The sequence below is a fragment of the Procambarus clarkii genome, chromosome 56 (genome assembly GCF_040958095.1).
Source record: "Procambarus clarkii isolate CNS0578487 chromosome 56, FALCON_Pclarkii_2.0, whole genome shotgun sequence".
Taxonomy (NCBI): domain Eukaryota; kingdom Metazoa; phylum Arthropoda; class Malacostraca; order Decapoda; family Cambaridae; genus Procambarus; species Procambarus clarkii.
This window is the reverse complement of record NC_091205.1, coordinates 7439652-7459648: the sequence shown is the minus strand read 5'-3', so window position 1 is coordinate 7459648 and position 19997 is coordinate 7439652. Positions and strand designations below refer to the sequence as shown.

Genomic DNA, 19997 nt, shown 5'->3' with positions numbered 1-19997 from the left:
CTGTAGTCAACCACCATGCTGCCAGTGTTGGCACAGTCACTGTAGTCATCCACTATGCTGCCAGAGTTGCAACAGTCACTGTAGTCAACCACTATGCTGCCAGAGTTGCCACAGTCACTGTAGTCAACCACTATGCTGCCAGTGTTGCCACAGTCACTGTAGTCATCCACTATGCTGCCAGAGTTACCACAGTCACTGTAGTCAACCACTATGCTGCCAGAGTTGCCACAGTCACTGTAGTCAACCACTATGCTGCCAGAGTTGCCACAGTCACTGTAGTCAACCACTATGCTGCCAGTGTTGTTACAGTCACTGTAGTCAACCACCATGCTGCCAGAGTTGCCACAGTCACTGTAGTCAACCACTATGCTGCCAGTGTTGGCACAGTCACTGTAGTCATCCACTATGCTGCCAGAGTTACCACAGTCACTGTAGTCAACCACTATGCTGCCAGAGTTGCCACAGTCACTGTAGTCAACCACTATGCTGCCTGTGTTGGCACAGTCACTGTAGTCATCCACTATGCTGCCAGAGTTACCACAGTCACTGTAGTCAACCACTATGCTGCCAGAGTTGCCACAGTCACTGTAGTCAACCACTATGCTGCCAGAGTTGCCACAGTCACTGTAGTCAACCACTATGCTGCCAGTGTTGCCACAGTCACTGTAGTCAACCACTATGCTGCCAGTGTTGTTACAGTCACTGTAGTCAACCACCATGCTGCCAGAGTTGCCTTGGGTCGCCATGTTTCATGAACCGTTTTGTTGATTCCATTCGAGCATTGACAAATATATTTTCCTCAGCGTTATGTATTATTGATTGTCCTACATTGTACAGGACATAAAACAACAAACAATATCAAAGCAACACTAACACTAACAATAAACATTGGAGATAATGAAGTGTGTTAAAAGCTGTTATATATTGAGTCTAACAATAATTAATTGATAGCGTTGATAATAACGAAAGCATTTAGAGTTTTATTTTGCCATACAAATTTTTGTTAAAACTTTTATTTATAACTAAATAGGACTCTTAATTTATCTAGCAAGTTCTCTTATATCAGACATTGAGGCTCATAATACTGATTAAAGATCGCAGTTGAAAGTTATAGTATGGGAAATTAGATTTTTAATGACCTCAAAGTATAATTATTTTATAAACTAATTATTGGTGTAATTTCACTTTGCATAATAGTGTTAATCAGGCCCGCCTGAAGCTTAGTTTGTGTTCAGGATGAGTCATACTGTCTCCCTTATGATGCCTTAAGCCATAGTCCTCTGACTGTCTTCCTCAGTAGTCCTCTGACTGTCTGCCTCAGTAGTCCTCTGACTGTCTTCCTCAGTAGTTCTCTGACTGTCTTCCTCAGTAGTTCTCTGACTGTCTTCCTCAGTAGTTCTCTGCTGTCTTCCTCAGTAGTTCTCTGACTGTCTTCCTCATTAGTTCTCTGACTGTCTTCCTCAGTAGTTCTCTGACTGTCTTCCTCAGTCATGCAGTGAGTGGCCAGCATACAGTGAGCGGCCAGCATGCAGTGAGTGGCCAGCATGCAGTGAGTGGCCAGCATGTAGTGAGTGACCAGCATGCACTGAGTGGCCAGCATGCAGTGAGTGGCCAGCATGCAGTGAGTGGCAAGCATGCCGTGAGTGGCCAGCATGCAGTGAGTAACCAGCATGCAGTGAGTGGCCAGCATGCAGTGAGTGGCCAGCATGCAGTGAGTGGCCAGCATGTAGTGAGTGGCCAGCATGTAGTGAGTGGCCAGCATGCAGTGAGTGGCCAGCATGTAGTGAATGGCCAGCATGAAGTGAGTGGCCAGCATACAGTGAGTGGCCAGCATGCAGTGAGTGGCCAGCATGTAGTGAGTGGCCAGCATGTAGTGAGTGGCCAGCATGCAGTGAGTGGCCAGCATGTAGTGAGTGGCCAGCATGCAGTGAGTGGCCAGCATACAGTGAGTGGCCAGCATACAGTGAGTGGCCAGCATGCAGTGAGTGGCCAGCATACAGTGAGTGGCCAGCATGCAGTGAGTGGCCAGCATACAGTGAGTGGCCAGCATACAGTGAGTGGCCAGCAGGTAGTGAGTGGCCAGCATGTAGTGAGTGGCCAGCATGCAGTGAGTGGCCAGCATGCAGTGAGTGGCCAGCATGCAGTGAGTGGCCAGCATGTAGTGAGTGGCCAGCATGCAGTGAGTGGCCAGCATGCAGTGAGTGGCTAGCATGCAGTGAGTGGCCAGCATGTAGTGAGTGGCCAGCATGCAGTGAGTGGCCAGCATGCCGTGAGTGGCCAGCATGTAGTGAGTGGCCAGCATGCAGTGAGTGGCCAGCATACAGTGAGTGGCCAGCATGCAGTGAGTGGCCAGCATGTAGTGAGTGGCCAGCATACAGTGAGTGGCCAGCATGCAGTGAGTGACCAGCATGTATTGAGTGGCCAGCATACAGTGAGTGGCCAGCATGTAGTGAGTGGCTAGCATGCAGTGAGTGGCCAGCATACAGTGAGTGGCCAGCATGCAGTGAGTGGCCAGCATGTAGTGAGTGGCCAGCATACAGTGAGTGGCCAGCATACAGTGAGTGGCCAGCATACAGTGAGTGGCCAGCATGTAGTGAGTGGCCAGCATACAGTGAGTGGCCAGCATGTAGTGAGTGGCCAGCATGCAGTGAGTAACCAGCATGCAGTGAGTAGCCAGCATGCAGTGAGTGGCCAGCATGCAGTGAGTGGCCAGCATGCAGTGAGTGGCCAGCATGCAGTGAGTGGCCAGCATGCAGTGAGTAACCAGCATGCAGTGAGTAGCCAGCATGCAGTGAGTAACCAGCATGCAGTGAGTAGTCAGCATGCAGTGAGTAACCAGCATGCAGTGAGTAGCCAGCATGCAGTGAGTGGCCAGCATGCAGTGAGTGGCCAGCATGCAGTGAGTAGCCAGCATGCAGTGAGTGGCCAGCATGCAGTGAGTGGCCAGCATGTAGTGAGTGGCCAGCATGTAGTGAGTGGCCAGTATGTAGTGAGTGGCCAGCATGAAGTGAGTGGCCAGCATACAGTGAGTGGCCAGCATGTAGTGAGTGACCAGCATGTAGTGAGTGGCCAGCATGAAGTGAGTGGCTGTTACCTATCGTTCGTTACGGCTCGTGACCCTACAGCAGCCAAGCTTTAATTACGTCTAGGGATACCACTGCTGCTCTCTAAAGCGGGTCACCAGTATAACCCCTTGATAAGTAATGAGCACATACATAAAACTCTTCCTTTAGGACTGAAGAATAGATACAAAATATTATATAGATATATATTCAAGACAGTATAATATCAAAACACAGATGGTTAAGTTAACTTATACAATAAATGAAAGTATTGTCATTTCACGTAAAATATAATAGTAAATATGGCACAACAAGAAATAACAGACTTATCTCCCACATGTTACTCCTCCTGGTTCCCCGAAGCTACTGAACTCTCGCTCTGTCGCCACCTACATTCTCACCTCCCGTCTGCCTCATTTCCAGGATGAGGGATGGAAACTAAGGACTTTTTAATATTTTAAACTAATTGAACAACCACTTGTTCTCAAAACACACAAGAATGCAATTTACAGATAATAGTTACTTACAAAATATATAAGTATAATGCCACCTGTTTAATTACAGTATATAAACAATTTCCTAACTAAATAAAAGTGACATCTGGAACTCTCAACTGAACAGGTCCAGCTTTCCCGTATCAATCAGGTAATAGACGTGTGCAAAGGCAACCGCGCTCCTGTCCACTGACGCTTCCACACCACACGATAATTTACTAAAACACAATGTGTGTACATATACAGGCAATGATATAATGGAAACAAAAATGCTATTTCAAATTTATATACGTATTCTGCTAGGAGTACGTAACACTTCCACCTCCAAGAAAAAAAATGCAATAGATTGAAGATCAATGGCATTTTTTCAAAGTAAAATGGATGACACTTGAGATTTATGGTATTAATTACACCAAACATGTAAAAGTAATTTGAACACATTTCTGGACAAAAATGAAAACACTCCAAATATAGTCTTACAGGAAACTCAGAAATTTCAGTCTTATGACTATGTTCTACATATGTGTCACTGGAGTATGCAAATTTATCTCTCCAAGGGACTATCTCATTTATTTCACTTTGTTTCAGATCATATTTCACACTCCTATCTACAACATTATCATTATTAGCATGAATAGAATTGTCAATAAAGGTAGCTGCTTTCACACAGTTATCATGGCAATTTAGCTTTTCATTTGTTTCTACTATTTCTCCAAGATCAGTTCCGTATTTCCATGTGATCCCTTTTCCACATGGTGAGTTTTTCCAAGACAGACTCCATTTTCCATTACTCCCTTTTTCTGGAGCTGAACTGCTTAATTGAAACTGACTGGATATTGAGTAGATTTGGGACTTCTCCTGGGTATGCTCTGACACAGACATCTGCTCTTCATCACTCTTGATCCTCTGTGGAACACATACTCTCGCCCAATGGATACTAAAATTAGAGAAATTAGCATTAAACCTCACAATTATGCATAAAACTTTCCCATTCATAGAACCTTCCGAAACACAAGACACCGACTTATCAAACCTTTGACCTTCAAACCAAGAAATACAACCCAAGATAAGTGCAAAGACTACCTGATCGAACTGACTCAGATGATCCATAAGGAACACAGAAATCAATTGCCTCATAACTCTGTCATAACGATCAGTGAAAGAAAACAGGCATATGCCTAGGCACCATATCTCAATCATAACTCCGAAGACAAGTTCACACCCCCTGATGGTGAACTTGAACACAACACACACTTTCATCAACCGTCTAGTCTTCCAAAAGACTAAATAAAACATGCCGAAAACTTTACAACCCTCACCATCACTTCCCAAGTGATTTACGTCTGATGACAACCAATCAACCAAGAGGTTTAAGGGTCTTAACATCTTGAAGATGCACAGCAGATTACCTGAGAAACGCCCAAGGATAATCTGTAACCTTTCATACTGATTAACTCTAGGTAGGATAACCTTATCCTCCAACTTGAAATACACACCTGGAGCCTCAAACATCTGCTCCCCAGTATGATTTAATCCTTCACCCACAATATGACTCTGAAAGTCAACTCCAATATGACTCTGAAAGTCAACTCCAATATGACTCTGAAAGTCAACACCACACTTGAGTGAAACATACACTTTTATCACTCGTGCATCAAAATTAATTTGATCTGAATATAGAGACACTGCTCTAGTATAACTCACCACTTCCTCAGAACTGGATGCACAACCTACTTGAGTAAACTCTCTCTGCTCAACCACAAGGCTTGACAAAGATGTCCCACAGTCCATTACTTCACAAGAAAATGGCTCCTGCAGAATAAAAGTAGATTTCAACATCCTACATACACTCTGACTCAATGTACACAATGAGAAATACTTACTCCACATAGAATAAGAATCACAACTCCGCAACTTAGATCCAAATGCTACTCTACCACTCTTAATGATTTCACCAAAATTTCCTCCCATGACTTCTGGAGCTGCTTGGAGTACTGTCTGCTCACAATCAATAATATCACTACCAAGCTGGGTCACATCCTCACAGACAACTGAAGAGGGAGGCTCAATGGGTCTCCATCTACTCAACAGAAGCTGATCCTCTGGCTGCTTTCCCACACTCTCCAAAACTGGATCTACAGTACAGACTGTCTCCTTGCTTCTCTCTGAAATCTTAGGGTCAGTTCTACTCAATGCACATAAATGAAGGGAATCTGAAACGAGCGGGCAAGTAACAGGTAGTTTGACCTCCTCCCCTATTATATCACCTTGACTAGGGTGAGGCGGGGCCTCTACAACGGACTTACTCTCGACAACTGATTCGAAACTTGGAGTGAGCGGGAATACTTCTGCCAACCCGACATCTTGTCCTAAACCATTCACTTGGCTGGAATACAGAGTCGTGGCTTTTAAGTTTCTCTCAACTCCTGGCACAACGTTCGTAGTGAGCGGGCAAGACAATGGTACATGGACATCCTTTCCCAATTTATTGGAATAAAGCAGAGTCATAGTATCAGGCTTACTCTCAACAACTAAATCGGCCACACAGGAATCTGGAACAACCACATCCCACTTCTCCACTGAAGGGGTACTGGTTACTGGAACAAATGCTTGAGTAACAACATCAGAACTGACAACTGGATTTATAATAGTACTGACATCAGCACAGGTAGAATGGACAAAACCATCTTCTACAACAGGTTCATTCATAGAACTAACTTCAGCACAGGCAGAATAAACATGGTCTGCAACGGGCTGTTTACACAAACGGGGATCAATCTCACCCACAACATGATTTATGGCCACATCATTACCCAATATAACATCCACACCTGGGATGGGCAACTGTGTACTAACACCCACAGTGCATAAACGTGGTGTAATGGTGGATCTGAAATTAATGTCTATTAGAGGTACAGTTTTACATCCTGCAACACTCTGAAGAACAACAAACTTTCCAGTATCTCTCTTTTCAACATCAGAAAGAATACTGGATGAAATTATGGTTTGGGAAGCACCTGTATCACGAAGAATAACCACTGGCTTCCACTTCCCATTAATACACAAAACTTCACCTGAAGACATATATGGTGAATACTGTTTCACCCAATTGGGGTTTACAGTTACATGTTTATTAGTAAGTTTATTTTGCACACCTCTGCAATAAATGAGACCAGTTGGTCGTAACTCAGGGTGCAATATAAAACATGAATGAATTCCATGGCCTTTTCTCTTACAATGGGAACAGGACCTTACAGTGGACACACTGGTAGAACCAACTGTAGGTTTAGAAATAACCTTATTATTATTTGACATTCCTGACAATGAAGTAGCAGGGTTAGGTTTTGTAAGAGAAGAGCTCATGGGAGTAACTGGAGTACTAGGACTGGATGGATTCTGATAAGGAGTTCGGTGAGCATTATAATTTACTCTACGACTAGACTTAGGTGAAGTGGCCGTAAACTGGGCCTTAGTCAACAACTCATGCTCATCCGCGAGCTTTGACAGCTCATAAATGTCTGTTACATTCTTTTGTTCTGCCATAAAAGTAGACAACTGGTCTGGGAGACATGACAATACTTCTTCCATTATAAGAAGATTCTTTAAAGCATCAAAGTCAGTGACTGAAAGTGACTTTAACCATCTGTTACAAAAATTCGTCTTCTGACGAGTAAAATCTGCTATTGTCTGATCCCTTATCCTCCTTAGATTTCTAAACTTTTGCCTGTGTGCCTCTGGATTTAACTGGTAAGCATTTAAGATGCTTTTCTTTACAAATTCATAATCAAAACTATGAGCGTCAGGTAGGGATGTGAAAACCTCCTGACTACGCCCCTTAAATTGAGACTGCATAATGGCTACCCACTGATCCCTTGGCCAGTTCATACTGATGGCAATTTTATAAAAATGTGCAAAGAAAACCTCAGGATCCTCCTCATTGAACTTTGGTAACTCTATATACTTATGCGTCCTGATGGGATTATTATCACTATTTATTGAAACATTACTAGTATTTCCATGCCCAGCTGCCATACGCTGTGATTCAAGCCTGAAGTTAGTGTCAGCCATTTGTTGTTGAATCTCTAATTGCCTAGTTTGTTCCTTTTGAGCTTCAAGTTCTAATATTCTCTGTTCTTTTTGAGCGTCAAGCTCTAATTGGCGAGCTTCTAACTCAAGACGCTTTAACGTCATCTGATCACTCGACTCCTCTCTTAACTCTTCTAGAAATTCTTCATCTAACTCTCCATTCTCAACAAAATGTGTCACAATGACTTTCAATATTTGGACTTTAACCATTCTATTGTTGGCGGTCAAATCCAACTGATTTGCCATTTGTATTAACTCAGTCTTTTTAAGGCTCTGAATCCTTTCAAAGTCTGGGTGAGCCACCAACGCTGCAACTTTCTCCTCCATCGTTACTAACACTTGGCACTTGATTCACAACAATAATTAAAAACAATGGCACTGCACTGCACTTCACTGTAAAATTGTCACCTCACTGAAAATTCGCTTGGCCTCACTGAACAAACAAAATATATAGGATGACTTACCTCAAAATCGTGAAACGTTGTTACTTGACACACAGGAAGGCTTGCTTGGCACATGGAATAGTTCTTAAGAAACACACAGACACTTGACACAATGGTACCTAGGAAGGCAAGGTTAGATTAGCATAATTAAGGTTAAGTGGGAACAATATTTCCCGGCACAGGCCCCCATAACTCTTTGTTACCTATCGTTCGTTACGGCTCGTGACCCTACAGCAGCCAAGCTTTAATTACGTCTAGGGATACCACTGCTGCTCTCTAAAGCAGGTCACCAGTATAACCCCTTAAAGTAATGAGCACATAAATAAAACTCTTCCTTTAGGACTGAAGAATAGATACAAAATATTATATAGATATATATTCAAGACAGTATAATATAAAAACACAGATGGTTAAGTTAACTTATACAATAAATGAAAGTATTGTCATTTCACGTAAAATATAATAGTAAATATGGCACAACAAGAAATAACAGACTTATCTCCCACATGTTACTCCTGGTTCCCCGAAGCTACTGAACTCTCGCTCTGTCGCCACCCACATTCTCACCTCCCGTCTGCCTCATCCCAGGATGAGAGATGGAAACTAAGGACTTTTTAATATTTTAAACTAATTGAACAACCACTTGTTCTCAAAACACACAAGAATGCAATTTACAGATAATAGTTACTTACAAAATATATTAGTATAATGCCACCTGTTTAATTACAGTATATAAACAATTTCCTAACTAAATAAAAGTGACATCTGGAACTCTCAACTGAACAGGTCCAGCTTTCCCGTATCAATCAGGTAATAGACGTGTGCAAAGGCAACCGCGCTCCTGTCCACTGACGCTGCCACACCACACGATAATTTACTAAAACACAATGTGTGCACATATACAGGCAATGATATAATGGAAACAAAAATGCTATTTCAAATTTATATCATATTCTGCTAGGAGTACGTAACAGTGGCCAGCATACAGTGAGTGGCCAGCATGTAGTGAGTGGCCAGCATGTAGTGAGTGGCCAGCATGCAGTGAGCGGCCAGCATGTAGTGAGTGGCCAGCATGCAGTGAGTGGCCAGCATGTAGTGAGTCGCCAGCATGTAGTGAGTGGCCAGAATGTAGTGAGTGGCCAGCATGTAGTGAGTGGCCAGCATGTAGTGAGTGGCCAGCATGTAGTGAGTGGCCAGCATGTAGTGAGTGGCCAGCATGTAGTGAGTGGCCAGCATACAGTGAGTGGCCAGCATGCAGTGAGTGTCCACCATACAGTGAGCGGCCAGCATGCAGGGAGTGGCCAGCATACAGTGAGTGGCCAGCATGCAGTGAGTGGCCAGCATACAGTGAGTGGCCAGCATACAGTGAGTGGCCAGCATGTAGTGAGTGGCCAGCATGTAGTGAGTGGCCAGCATGCAGTGAGTGGCCAGCATGCAGTGAGTGGCCAGCATACAGTGAGTGGCCAGCATGCAGTGAGTGGCCAGCATACAGTGAGTGGCCAGCATGTAGTGAGTGGCCAGCATACAGTGAGTGGCCAGCATGTAGTGAGTGGCCAGCATGTAGTGAGTGGCCAGCATGCAGTGAGTGGCCAGCATGCAGTGAGTGGCCAGCATGCAGTGAGTGGCCAGCATACAGTGAGTGGCCAGCATGCAGTGAGTGGCCAGCATGCAGTGAGTGGCCAGCATACAGTGAGTGGCCAGCATACAGTCAGTGGCCAGCATGTAGTGAGTGGCCAGCATGCAGTGAGTGGCCAGCATGCAGTGAGTGGCCAGCATTTAGTGAGTGGCCAGCATGCAGTGAGTGGCCAGCATGCAGTGAGTGGCCAGCATGTAGTGAGTGGCCAGCATGCAGTGAGTGACCAGCATGCAGTGAGTGGCCAGCATGCAGTGAGAGGCCAGCATGTAGTGAGTGGCCAGCATACAGTGAGTGGCCAGCATGTAGTGAGTAGCCAGCATTTAGTGAGTGGCCAGCATACATTGAGTGGCCAGCATGCAGAGAGTGGCCAGCATGCAGTGAGTGGCCAGCATGTAGTGAGTGGCCAGCATGCAGTGAGTGGCCAGCATGTAGTGAGAGGCCAGCATGTAGTGAGTGGCCAGCATACAGTGAGTGGCCAGCATACAGTGAGTGGCCAGCATACAGTGAGTGGCCAGCATGCAGTGAGTGGCCAGCATGCAGTGAGTAGCCAGCATACAGTGAGTGGCCAGCATACAGTGAGTGGCCAGCATGTAGTGAGTGACCAGCATACAGTGAGTGGCCAGCAAGCAGTTAGTGGCCAGCATGCAGTGAGTGGCCAGCATGCAGTGAGTGGCCAGCATACAGTGAGTGGTCAGCATGTAGTGAGTGGCCAGCAAGCAGTGAGTGGCCAGCGTGCAGTGAGTGGCCAGCATGCAGTGAGTGGCCAGCATACAGTGAGTGGCCAGCATACAGTGAGTGGCCAGCATGCAGTGAGTGGCCAGCATGCAGTGAGTGGCCAGCATGCAGTGAGTGGCCAGCATGCAGTGAGTGGCCAGCATACAGTGAGTGGCCAGCATACAGTGAGTGGCCAGCATGCAGTGAGTGGCCAGCATGCAGTGAGTTGGCAGCATACAGTGAGTGGCCAGCATACAGTGAGTGGCCAGCATACAGTGAGTGGCCAGCATACAGTGAGTGGCCAGCATGCAGTGAGTGACCAGCATGTAGTGAGTGGACAGCATACAGTGAGTGGCCAGCATGTAGTGAGTGGCCAGCATACAGTGAGTGGCCAGCATGCAGTGAGTGGCCAGCATGCAGTGAGTTGCCAGCATGTAGTGAGTGGCCAGCATACAGTGAGTGGCCAGCATACAGTGAGTGGCCAGCATACAGTGAGTGGCCAGCATGTAGTGAGTGGCTAGCATACAGTGAGTGGCCAGCATGTAGTGAGTGGCCAGCATGCAGTGAGTAACCAGCATGCAGTGAGTAGCCAGCATGCAGTGAGTAACCAGCATGCAGTGAGTAGCCAGCATGCAGTGAGTGGCCAGCATGCAGTGAGTGGCCAGCATGCAGTGAGTGGCCAGCATGCAGTGAGTGGCCAGCATGTAGTGAGTGGCCAGCATGTAGTGAGTGGCCAGCATGTAGTGAGTGGCCAGCATGTAGTGAGTGGCCAGCATGTAGTGAGTGGCCAGCATGTAGTGAGTGGCCAGCATGTAGTGAGTGGCCAGCATGTAGTGAGTGGCCAGCATGTAGTGAGTGGCCAGCATACAATGAGTGGCCAGCATGCAGTGAGTGTCCAGCATACAGTGAGCGGCCAGCATGCAGTGAGTGGCCAGCATACAGTGAGTGGCCAGCATGCAGTGAGTGGCCAGCATACAGTGAGTGGCCAGCATACAGTGAGTGGCCAGCATGTAGTGAGTGGCCAGCATGTAGTGAGTGGCCAGCATGCAGTGAGTGGCCAGCATACAGTGAGTGGCCAGCATGCAGTGAGTGGCCAGCATACAGTGAGTGGCCAGCATGTAGTGAGTGGCCAGCATACAGTGAGTGGCCAGCATACAGTGAGTGGCCAGCATGTAGTGAGTGGAGAGCATACAGTGAGTGGCCAGCATGTAGTGAGTGGCCAGCATGCAGTGAGTGGCCAGCATACAGTGAGTGGCCAGCATGTAGTGAGTGGCCAGCATGCAGTGAGTGACCAGTATGCAGTGAGTGGCCAGCATGCAGTGAGAGGCCAGCATGTAGTGAGTGGCCAGCATACAGTGAGTGGCCAGCATGTAGTGAGTGGCCAGCATGTAGTGAGTCGCCAGCATACATTGAGTGGCCAGTATGCAGTGAGTGGCCAGCATGCAGTGAGTGGCCAGCATGTAGTGAGTGGCCAGCATGCAGTGAGTGGCCAGCATGTAGTGAGAGGCCAGCATGTAGTGAGTGGCCAGCATACAGTGAGTGGCCAGCATGCAGTGAGTGGCCAGCATGCAGTGAGTGGCCAGAATGCAGTGAGTGGCCAGCATGCAGTGAGTGGCCAGCATGCAGTGAGTGGCCAGCATGTAGTGAGTGGCCAGCATGCAGTGAGTGGCCAGCATGCAGTAAGTGGCCAGCATGTAGTGAGTGGCCAGCATGCAGTGAGTGACCAGTATGCAGTGAGTGGCCAGCATGCAGTGAGAGGCCAGCATGTAGTGAGTGGCCAGCATACAGTGAGTGGCCAGCATGTAGTGAGTGGCCAGCATGTAGTGAGTGGCCAGCATACATTGAGTGGCCAGTATGCAGTGAGTGGCCAGCATGCAGTGAGTGGCCAGCATGTAGTGAGAGGCCAGCATGTAGTGAGTGGCCAGCATACAGTGAGTGGCCAGCATACAGTGAGTGGCCAGCATACAGTGAGTGGCCAGCATGCAGTGAGTGGCCAGCATGCAGTGAGTGGCCAGCATACAGTGAGTGGCCAGCATACAGTGAGTGGCCAGCATGTAGTGAGTGGCCAGCATACAGTGAGTGGCCAGCAAGCAGTGAGTGGCCAGCATGCAGTGAGTGGCCAGCATGCAGTGAGTGGCCAGCATACAGTGAGTGGTCAGCATGTAGTGAGTGGCCAGCAAGCAGTGAGTGGCCAGCATGCAGTGAGTGGCCAGCATGCAGTGAGTGGCCAGCATACAGTGAGTGGTCAGCATGTAGTGAGTGGCCAGCATACAGTGAGTGGCCAGCATGCAGTGAGTGGCCAGCATGCAGTGAGTTGTTAGCATACAGTGAGTGGCCAGCATACAGTGAGTGGCCAGCATACAGTGAGTGGCCAGCATGCAGTGAGTGGCCAGCATGCAGTGAGTGGCCAGCATGCAGTGAGTGGCCAGCATGTAGTGAGTGGCCAGCATGCAGTGAGTGGCCAGCATGCAGTGAGTGGCCAGCATGCAGTGAGTGGCCAGCATGTAGTGAGTGACCAGCATGCAGTTAGTGGCCAGCATGCCGTGAGTGGCCAGCATGTAGTGAGTGGCCAGCATGCAGTGAGTGGCCAGCATGCAGTGAGTGGCCAGCATACAGTGAGTGGCCAGCATGCAGTGAGTGGCCAGCATACAGTGAGTGGCCAGCATGTAGTGAGTGGCCAGCATACAGTGAGTGGCCAGCATGTAGTGAGTGGCCAGCATGTAGTGAGTGGCCAGCATGCAGTGAGTGGCCAGCATGCAGTGAGTGGCCAGCATGCAGTGAGTGGCCAGCATACAGTGAGTGGCCAGCATGCAGTGAGTGGCCAGCATGCAGTGAGTGGCCAGCATACAGTGAGTGGCCAGCATACAGTCAGTGGCCAGCATGTAGTGAGTGGCCAGCATGCAGTGAGTGGCCAGCATGCAGTGAGTGGCCAGCATTTAGTGAGTGGCCAGCATGCAGTGAGTGGCCGGCATGCAGTGAGTGGCCAGCATGTAGTGAGTGGCCAGCATGCAGTGAGTGACCAGCATGCAGTGAGTGGCCAGCATGCAGTGAGAGGCCAGCATGTAGTGAGTGGCCAGCATACAGTGAGTGGCCAGCATGTAGTGAGTAGCCAGCATTTAGTGAGTGGCCAGCATACATTGAGTGGCCAGCATGCAGAGAGTGGCCAGCATGCAGTGAGTGGCCAGCATGTAGTGAGTGGCCAGCATGCAGTGAGTGGCCAGCATGTAGTGAGAGGCCAGCATGTAGTGAGTGGCCAGCATACAGTGAGTGGCCAGCATACAGTGAGTGGCCAGCATACAGTGAGTGGCCAGCATGCAGTGAGTGGCCAGCATGCAGTGAGTAGCCAGCATACAGTGAGTGGCCAGCATACAGTGAGTGGCCAGCATGTAGTGAGTGACCAGCATACAGTGAGTGGCCAGCAAGCAGTTAGTGGCCAGCATGCAGTGAGTGGCCAGCATGCAGTGAGTGGCCAGCATACAGTGAGTGGTCAGCATGTAGTGAGTGGCCAGCAAGCAGTGAGTGGCCAGCGTGCAGTGAGTGGCCAGCATGCAGTGAGTGGCCAGCATACAGTGAGTGGCCAGCATACAGTGAGTGGCCAGCATGCAGTGAGTGGCCAGCATGCAGTGAGTGGCCAGCATGCAGTGAGTGGCCAGCATGCAGTGAGTGGCCAGCATACAGTGAGTGGCCAGCATACAGTGAGTGGCCAGCATGCAGTGAGTGGCCAGCATGCAGTGAGTTGGCAGCATACAGTGAGTGGCCAGCATACAGTGAGTGGCCAGCATACAGTGAGTGGCCAGCATACAGTGAGTGGCCAGCATGCAGTGAGTGACCAGCATGTAGTGAGTGGACAGCATACAGTGAGTGGCCAGCATGTAGTGAGTGGCCAGCATACAGTGAGTGGCCAGCATGCAGTGAGTGGCCAGCATGCAGTGAGTGGCCAGCATGTAGTGAGTGGCCAGCATACAGTGAGTGGCCAGCATACAGTGAGTGGCCAGCATACAGTGAGAGGCCAGCATGTAGTGAGTGGCTAGCATACAGTGAGTGGCCAGCATGTAGTGAGTGGCCAGCATGCAGTGAGTAACCAGCATGCAGTGAGTAGCCAGCATGCAGTGAGTAACCAGCATGCAGTGAGTAGCCAGCATGCAGTGAGTGGCCAGCATGCAGTGAGTGGCCAGCATGCAGTGAGTGGCCAGCATGCAGTGAGTGGCCAGCATGTAGTGAGTGGCCAGCATGTAGTGAGTGGCCAGCATGTAGTGAGTGGCCAGCATGTAGTGAGTGGCCAGCATGTAGTGAGTGGCCAGCATGTAGTGAGTGGCCAGCATGTAGTGAGTGGCCAGCATACAATGAGTGGCCAGCATGCAGTGAGTGTCCAGCATACAGTGAGCGGCCAGCATGCAGTGAGTGGCCAGCATACAGTGAGTGGCCAGCATGCAGTGAGTGGCCAGCATACAGTGAGTGGCCAGCATACAGTGAGTGGCCAGCATGTAGTGAGTGGCCAGCATGTAGTGAGTGGCCAGCATGCAGTGAGTGGCCAGCATACAGTGAGTGGCCAGCATGCAGTGAGTGGCCAGCATACAGTGAGTGGCCAGCATGTAGTGAGTGGCCAGCATACAGTGAGTGGCCAGCATACAGTGAGTGGCCAGCATGTAGTGAGTGGAGAGCATACAGTGAGTGGCCAGCATGTAGTGAGTGGCCAGCATGCAGTGAGTGGCCAGCATACAGTGAGTGGCCAGCATGTAGTGAGTGGCCAGCATGCAGTGAGTGACCAGTATGCAGTGAGTGGCCAGCATGCAGTGAGAGGCCAGCATGTAGTGAGTGGCCAGCATACAGTGAGTGGCCAGCATGTAGTGAGTGGCCAGCATGTAGTGAGTCGCCAGCATACATTGAGTGGCCAGTATGCAGTGAGTGGCCAGCATGCAGTGAGTGGCCAGCATGTAGTGAGTGGCCAGCATGCAGTGAGTGGCCAGCATGTAGTGAGAGGCCAGCATGTAGTGAGTGGCCAGCATACAGTGAGTGGCCAGCATGCAGTGAGTGGCCAGCATGCAGTGAGTGGCCAGAATGCAGTGAGTGGCCAGCATGCAGTGAGTGGCCAGCATGCAGTGAGTGGCCAGCATGTAGTGAGTGGCCAGCATGCAGTGAGTGGCCAGCATGCAGTAAGTGGCCAGCATGTAGTGAGTGGCCAGCATGCAGTGAGTGACCAGTATGCAGTGAGTGGCCAGCATGCAGTGAGAGGCCAGCATGTAGTGAGTGGCCAGCATACAGTGAGTGGCCAGCATGTAGTGAGTGGCCAGCATGTAGTGAGTGGCCAGCATACATTGAGTGGCCAGTATGCAGTGAGTGGCCAGCATGCAGTGAGTGGCCAGCATGTAGTGAGTGGCCAGCATGCAGTGAGTGGCCAGCATGTAGTGAGAGGCCAGCATGTAGTGAGTGGCCAGCATACAGTGAGTGGCCAGCATACAGTGAGTGGCCAGCATACAGTGAGTGGCCAGCATGCAGTGAGTGGCCAGCATGCAGTGAGTGGCCAGCATACAGTGAGTGGCCAGCATACAGTGAGTGGCCAGCATGTAGTGAGTGGCCAGCATACAGTGAGTGGCCAGCAAGCAGTGAGTGGCCAGCATGCAGTGAGTGGCCAGCATGCAGTGAGTGGCCAGCATACAGTGAGTGGTCAGCATGTAGTGAGTGGCCAGCAAGCAGTGAGTGGCCAGCATGCAGTGAGTGGCCAGCATGCAGTGAGTGGCCAGCATACAGTGAGTGGTCAGCATGTAGTGAGTGGCCAGCATACAGTGAGTGGCCAGCATGCAGTGAGTGGCCAGCATGCAGTGAGTTGTTAGCATACAGTGAGTGGCCAGCATACAGTGAGTGGCCAGCATACAGTGAGTGGCCAGCATGCAGTGAGTGGCCAGCATGCAGTGAGTGGCCAGCATGCAGTGAGTGGCCAGCATGTAGTGAGTTGCCAGCATGCAGTGAGTGGCCAGCATGCAGTGAGTGGCCAGCATGCAGTGAGTGGCCAGCATGTAGTGAGTGACCAGCATGCAGTTAGTGGCCAGCATGCCGTGAGTGGCCAGCATGTAGTGAGTGGCCAGCATGCAGTGAGTGGCCAGCATACAGTGAGTGGCCAGCATGCAGTGAGTGGCCAGCATGTAGTGAGTGGCCAGCATACAGTGAGTGGCCAGCAAACAGTGAGTGGCCAGCATGCAGTGAGTGGCCAGAATGTAGTGAGTGGCCAGCATGCAGTGAGTGGCCAGCATGCAGTGAGTGGCCAGCATGCAGTGAGTGGCTAGCATGTAGTGAGTGGCCAGCATGCAGTGAGTGGCCAGCATGCAGTGAGTGGCCAGCATGCAGTGAGTGGCCAGCATGTAGTGAGTGGCCAGCATGCAGTGAGTGGCCAGCATGCAGTGAGTGGCCAGCATGCAGTGAGTGGCCAGCATGTAGTGAGTGGCCAGCATGCAGTGAGTGGCCAGCATGCAGTGAGTGGCTAGCATGCAGTGAGTGGCCAGCATGCAGTGAGTGGCCAGCATGCAGTGAGTGGCCAGCATGAAGTGAGTGGCCAGCATGCAGTGAGTGGCCAGCATGCCGTGAGTGGCCAGCATGCAGTGAGTGGCTAGCATGCAGTGAGTGGCCAGCATGTAGTGAGTGGCCAGCATGCAGTGAGAGGCCAGCATGTAGTGAGTGGCCAGCATGCAGTGAGTGGCCAGCATACAGTGAGTGGCCAGCATGCAGTGAGTGGCCACCATGTAGTGAGTGGCCAGCATACAGTGAGTGGCCAGCATGCAGTGAGTGGCCAGCATGTAGTGAGTGGCCAGCATACAGTGAGTGGCCAGCATGTAGTGAGTGGCCAGCACCCAGTGAGTGGCCAGCATGCAGTGAGTGGCCAGCATGTAGTGAGTGGCCAGCATACAGTGAGTGGCCAGCATGTAGTGAGTGGCTAGCATGCAGTGAGTGGCCAGCATACAGTGAGTGGCCAGCATGTAGTGAGTGGCCAGCATACAGTGAGTGGCCAGCATGTAGTGAGTGGCCAGCATACAGTGAGTGGCCAGCATGCAGTGAGTGGCCAGCATGTAGTGAGTGGCAAGCATACAGTGAGTGGCCAGCATGTAGTAAGTGGCTAGCATGCAGTGAGTGGCCAGCATACAGTGAGTGGCCAGCATGTAGTGAGTGGCCAGCATACAGTGAGTGGCCAGCATGTAGTGAGTGGCCAGCATACAGTGAGTGGCCAGCATGCAGTGAGTGGCCAGCATGTAGTGAGTGGCCAGCATACAGTGAGTGGCCAGCATACAGTGATTGGCCAGCATACAATGAGTGGCCAGCATGCAGTGAGTGGCCAGCATGTAGTGAGTGGCCAGCATGCAGTGAGTGGCCAGCATACAGTGAGTGGCCAGCATACAGTGAGTGGCCAGCATACAGTGAGTGGCTAGCATGCAGTGAGTGGCCAGCATGCAGTGAGTGGCCAGCATACAGTGAGTGGCCAGCATACAGTGAGTGGCCAGCATGTAGTGAGTGGCCAGCATACAGTGAGTGGCCAGCAAGCAGTTAGTGGCCAGCATGCAGTGAGTGGCAAGCATGCAGTGAGTGGCCAGCATACAGTGAGTGGTCAGCATGTAGTGAGTGGCCAGCAAGCAGTGAGTGTCCAGCGTGCAGTGAGTGGCCAGCATGCAGTGAGTGGCCAGCATTCAGTGAGTGGTCAGCATGTAGTGAGTGGCCAGCATACAGTGAGTGGCCAGCATGCAGTGAGTGGCCAGAATGCAGTGAGTTGCCAGCATACAGTGAGTGGCCAGCATACAGTGAGTGGCCAGCATACAGTGAGTGGCCAGCATACAGTGAGTGGCCAGCATGCAGTGAGTGACCAGCATGTAGTGAGTGGCCAGCATACAGTGAGTGGCCAGCATGTAGTGAGTGGCTAGCATGCAGTGAGTGGCCAGCATACAGTGAGTGGCCAGCATGCAGTGAGTGGCCATCATGCAGTGAGTGGCCAGCATGTAGTAAGTGGCCAGCATACAGTGAGTGGCCAGCATACAGTGAGTGGCCAGCATACAGTGAGTGGCCAGCATGTAGTGAGATGCCAGCATACAGTGAGTGGCCAGCATGTAGTGAGTGGCCAGCATGCAGTGAGTGGCCAGCATGTAGTAAGTGGCCAGCATACAGTGAGTGGCCAGCATACAGTGAGTGGCCAGCATACAGTGAGTGGCCAGCATGTAGTGAGATGCCAGCATACAGTGAGTGGCCAGCATGTAGTGAGTGGCCAGCATGCAGTGAGTAACCAGCATGCAGTGAGTAGCCAGCATGCAGTGAGTAACCAGCATGCAGTGAGTAGCAAGCATGCAGTGAGTAGCCAGCATGCAGTGAGTGGCCAGCATGCAGTGAGTGGCCAGCATGCAGTGAGTGGCCAGCATGTAGTGAGTGGCCAGCATGTAGTGAGTGGCCAGCATGTAGTGAGTGGCCAGCATGTAGTGAGTGGCCAGCATGTAGTGAGTGGCCAGCATGTAGTGAGTGGCCAGCATGTAGTGAGTGGCCAGCATGTAGTGAGTGGCCAGCATGTAGTGAGTGGCCAGCATACAGTGAGTGGCCAGCATGCAGTGAGTGTCCAGCATACAGTGAGCGGCCAGCATGCAGTGAGTGGCCAGCATACAGTGAGTGGCCAGCATGCAGTGAGTGGCCAGCATACAGTGAGTGGCCAGCATACAGTGAGTGGCCAGAATGTAGTGAGTGGCCAGCATGTAGTGAGTGGCCAGCATGCAGTGAGTGGCCAGCATGCAGTGAGTGGCCAGCATGCAGTGAGTGGCCAGCATGCAGTGAGTGGCCAGCATACAGTGAGTGGCCAGCATGTAGTGAGTGGCCAGCATGCCCTGAGTGGCCAGCATGCAGTGAGTGGCCAGCATACAGTGAGTGGCCAGCATACAGTGAGTGGCCAGCATGTAGTGAGTGGCCAGCATGCAGTGAGTGGCCAGCATGCAGTGAGTGGCCAGCATGCAGTGAGTGGCCAGCATGTAGTGAGTGGCCAGCATGCAGTGAGTGGCCAGCATGCAGTGAGTGGCCAGCATGTCGTGAGTGGCCAGCATGCAGTGAGTGACCAGCATGCAGTGAGTGGCCAGCATGCAGTGAGAGGCCAGCATGTAGTGAGTGGCCAGCATACAGTGAGTGGCCAGCATGTAGTGAGTGGCCAGCATGCAGTGAGTGGCCAGCATGCAGTGAGTGGCCAGCATGTAGTGAGTGGCCAGCATGCAGTGAGTGGCCAGCATGCAGTGAGTGGCCAGCATGTAGTGAGTGGCCAGCATGCAGTGAGTGGCCAGCATGTAGTGAGTGGCCAGCATGCAGTGAGTGGCCAGCATGCCGTGAGTGGCCAGCATGCAGTGAGTGGCTAGCATGCAGTGAGTGGCCAGCATGTAGTGAGTGGCCAGCATGCAGTGAGTGGCCAGCATGTAGTGAGTGGCCAGCATGCAGTGAGAGGCCAGCATACAGTGAGTGGCCAGCATGCAGTGAGTGGCCAGCATGTAGTGAGTGGCCAGCATACAGTGAGTGGCCAGCATGCAGTGAGTGGCCAGCATGTAGTGAGTGGCCAGCATAC

At 50.6% G+C, this 19997-nt stretch overlaps 1 protein-coding gene across 1 annotated transcript in view; it reads left to right on the top strand.

Moving 5' to 3' along the window:
• The first annotated feature begins 1634 nt into the window (after window positions 1–1634).
• LOC123770962 (S-antigen protein-like) overlaps window positions 1635–19997 on the top strand; it is a 66464-nt gene continuing 48101 nt past the window's right edge. The window contains exon 1 of the mRNA XM_069305709.1: window positions 1635–1639. Within this exon, the coding sequence (XP_069161810.1) occupies window positions 1635–1639 (5 nt within the window). The remainder of the gene's footprint in view (window positions 1640–19997) is intronic.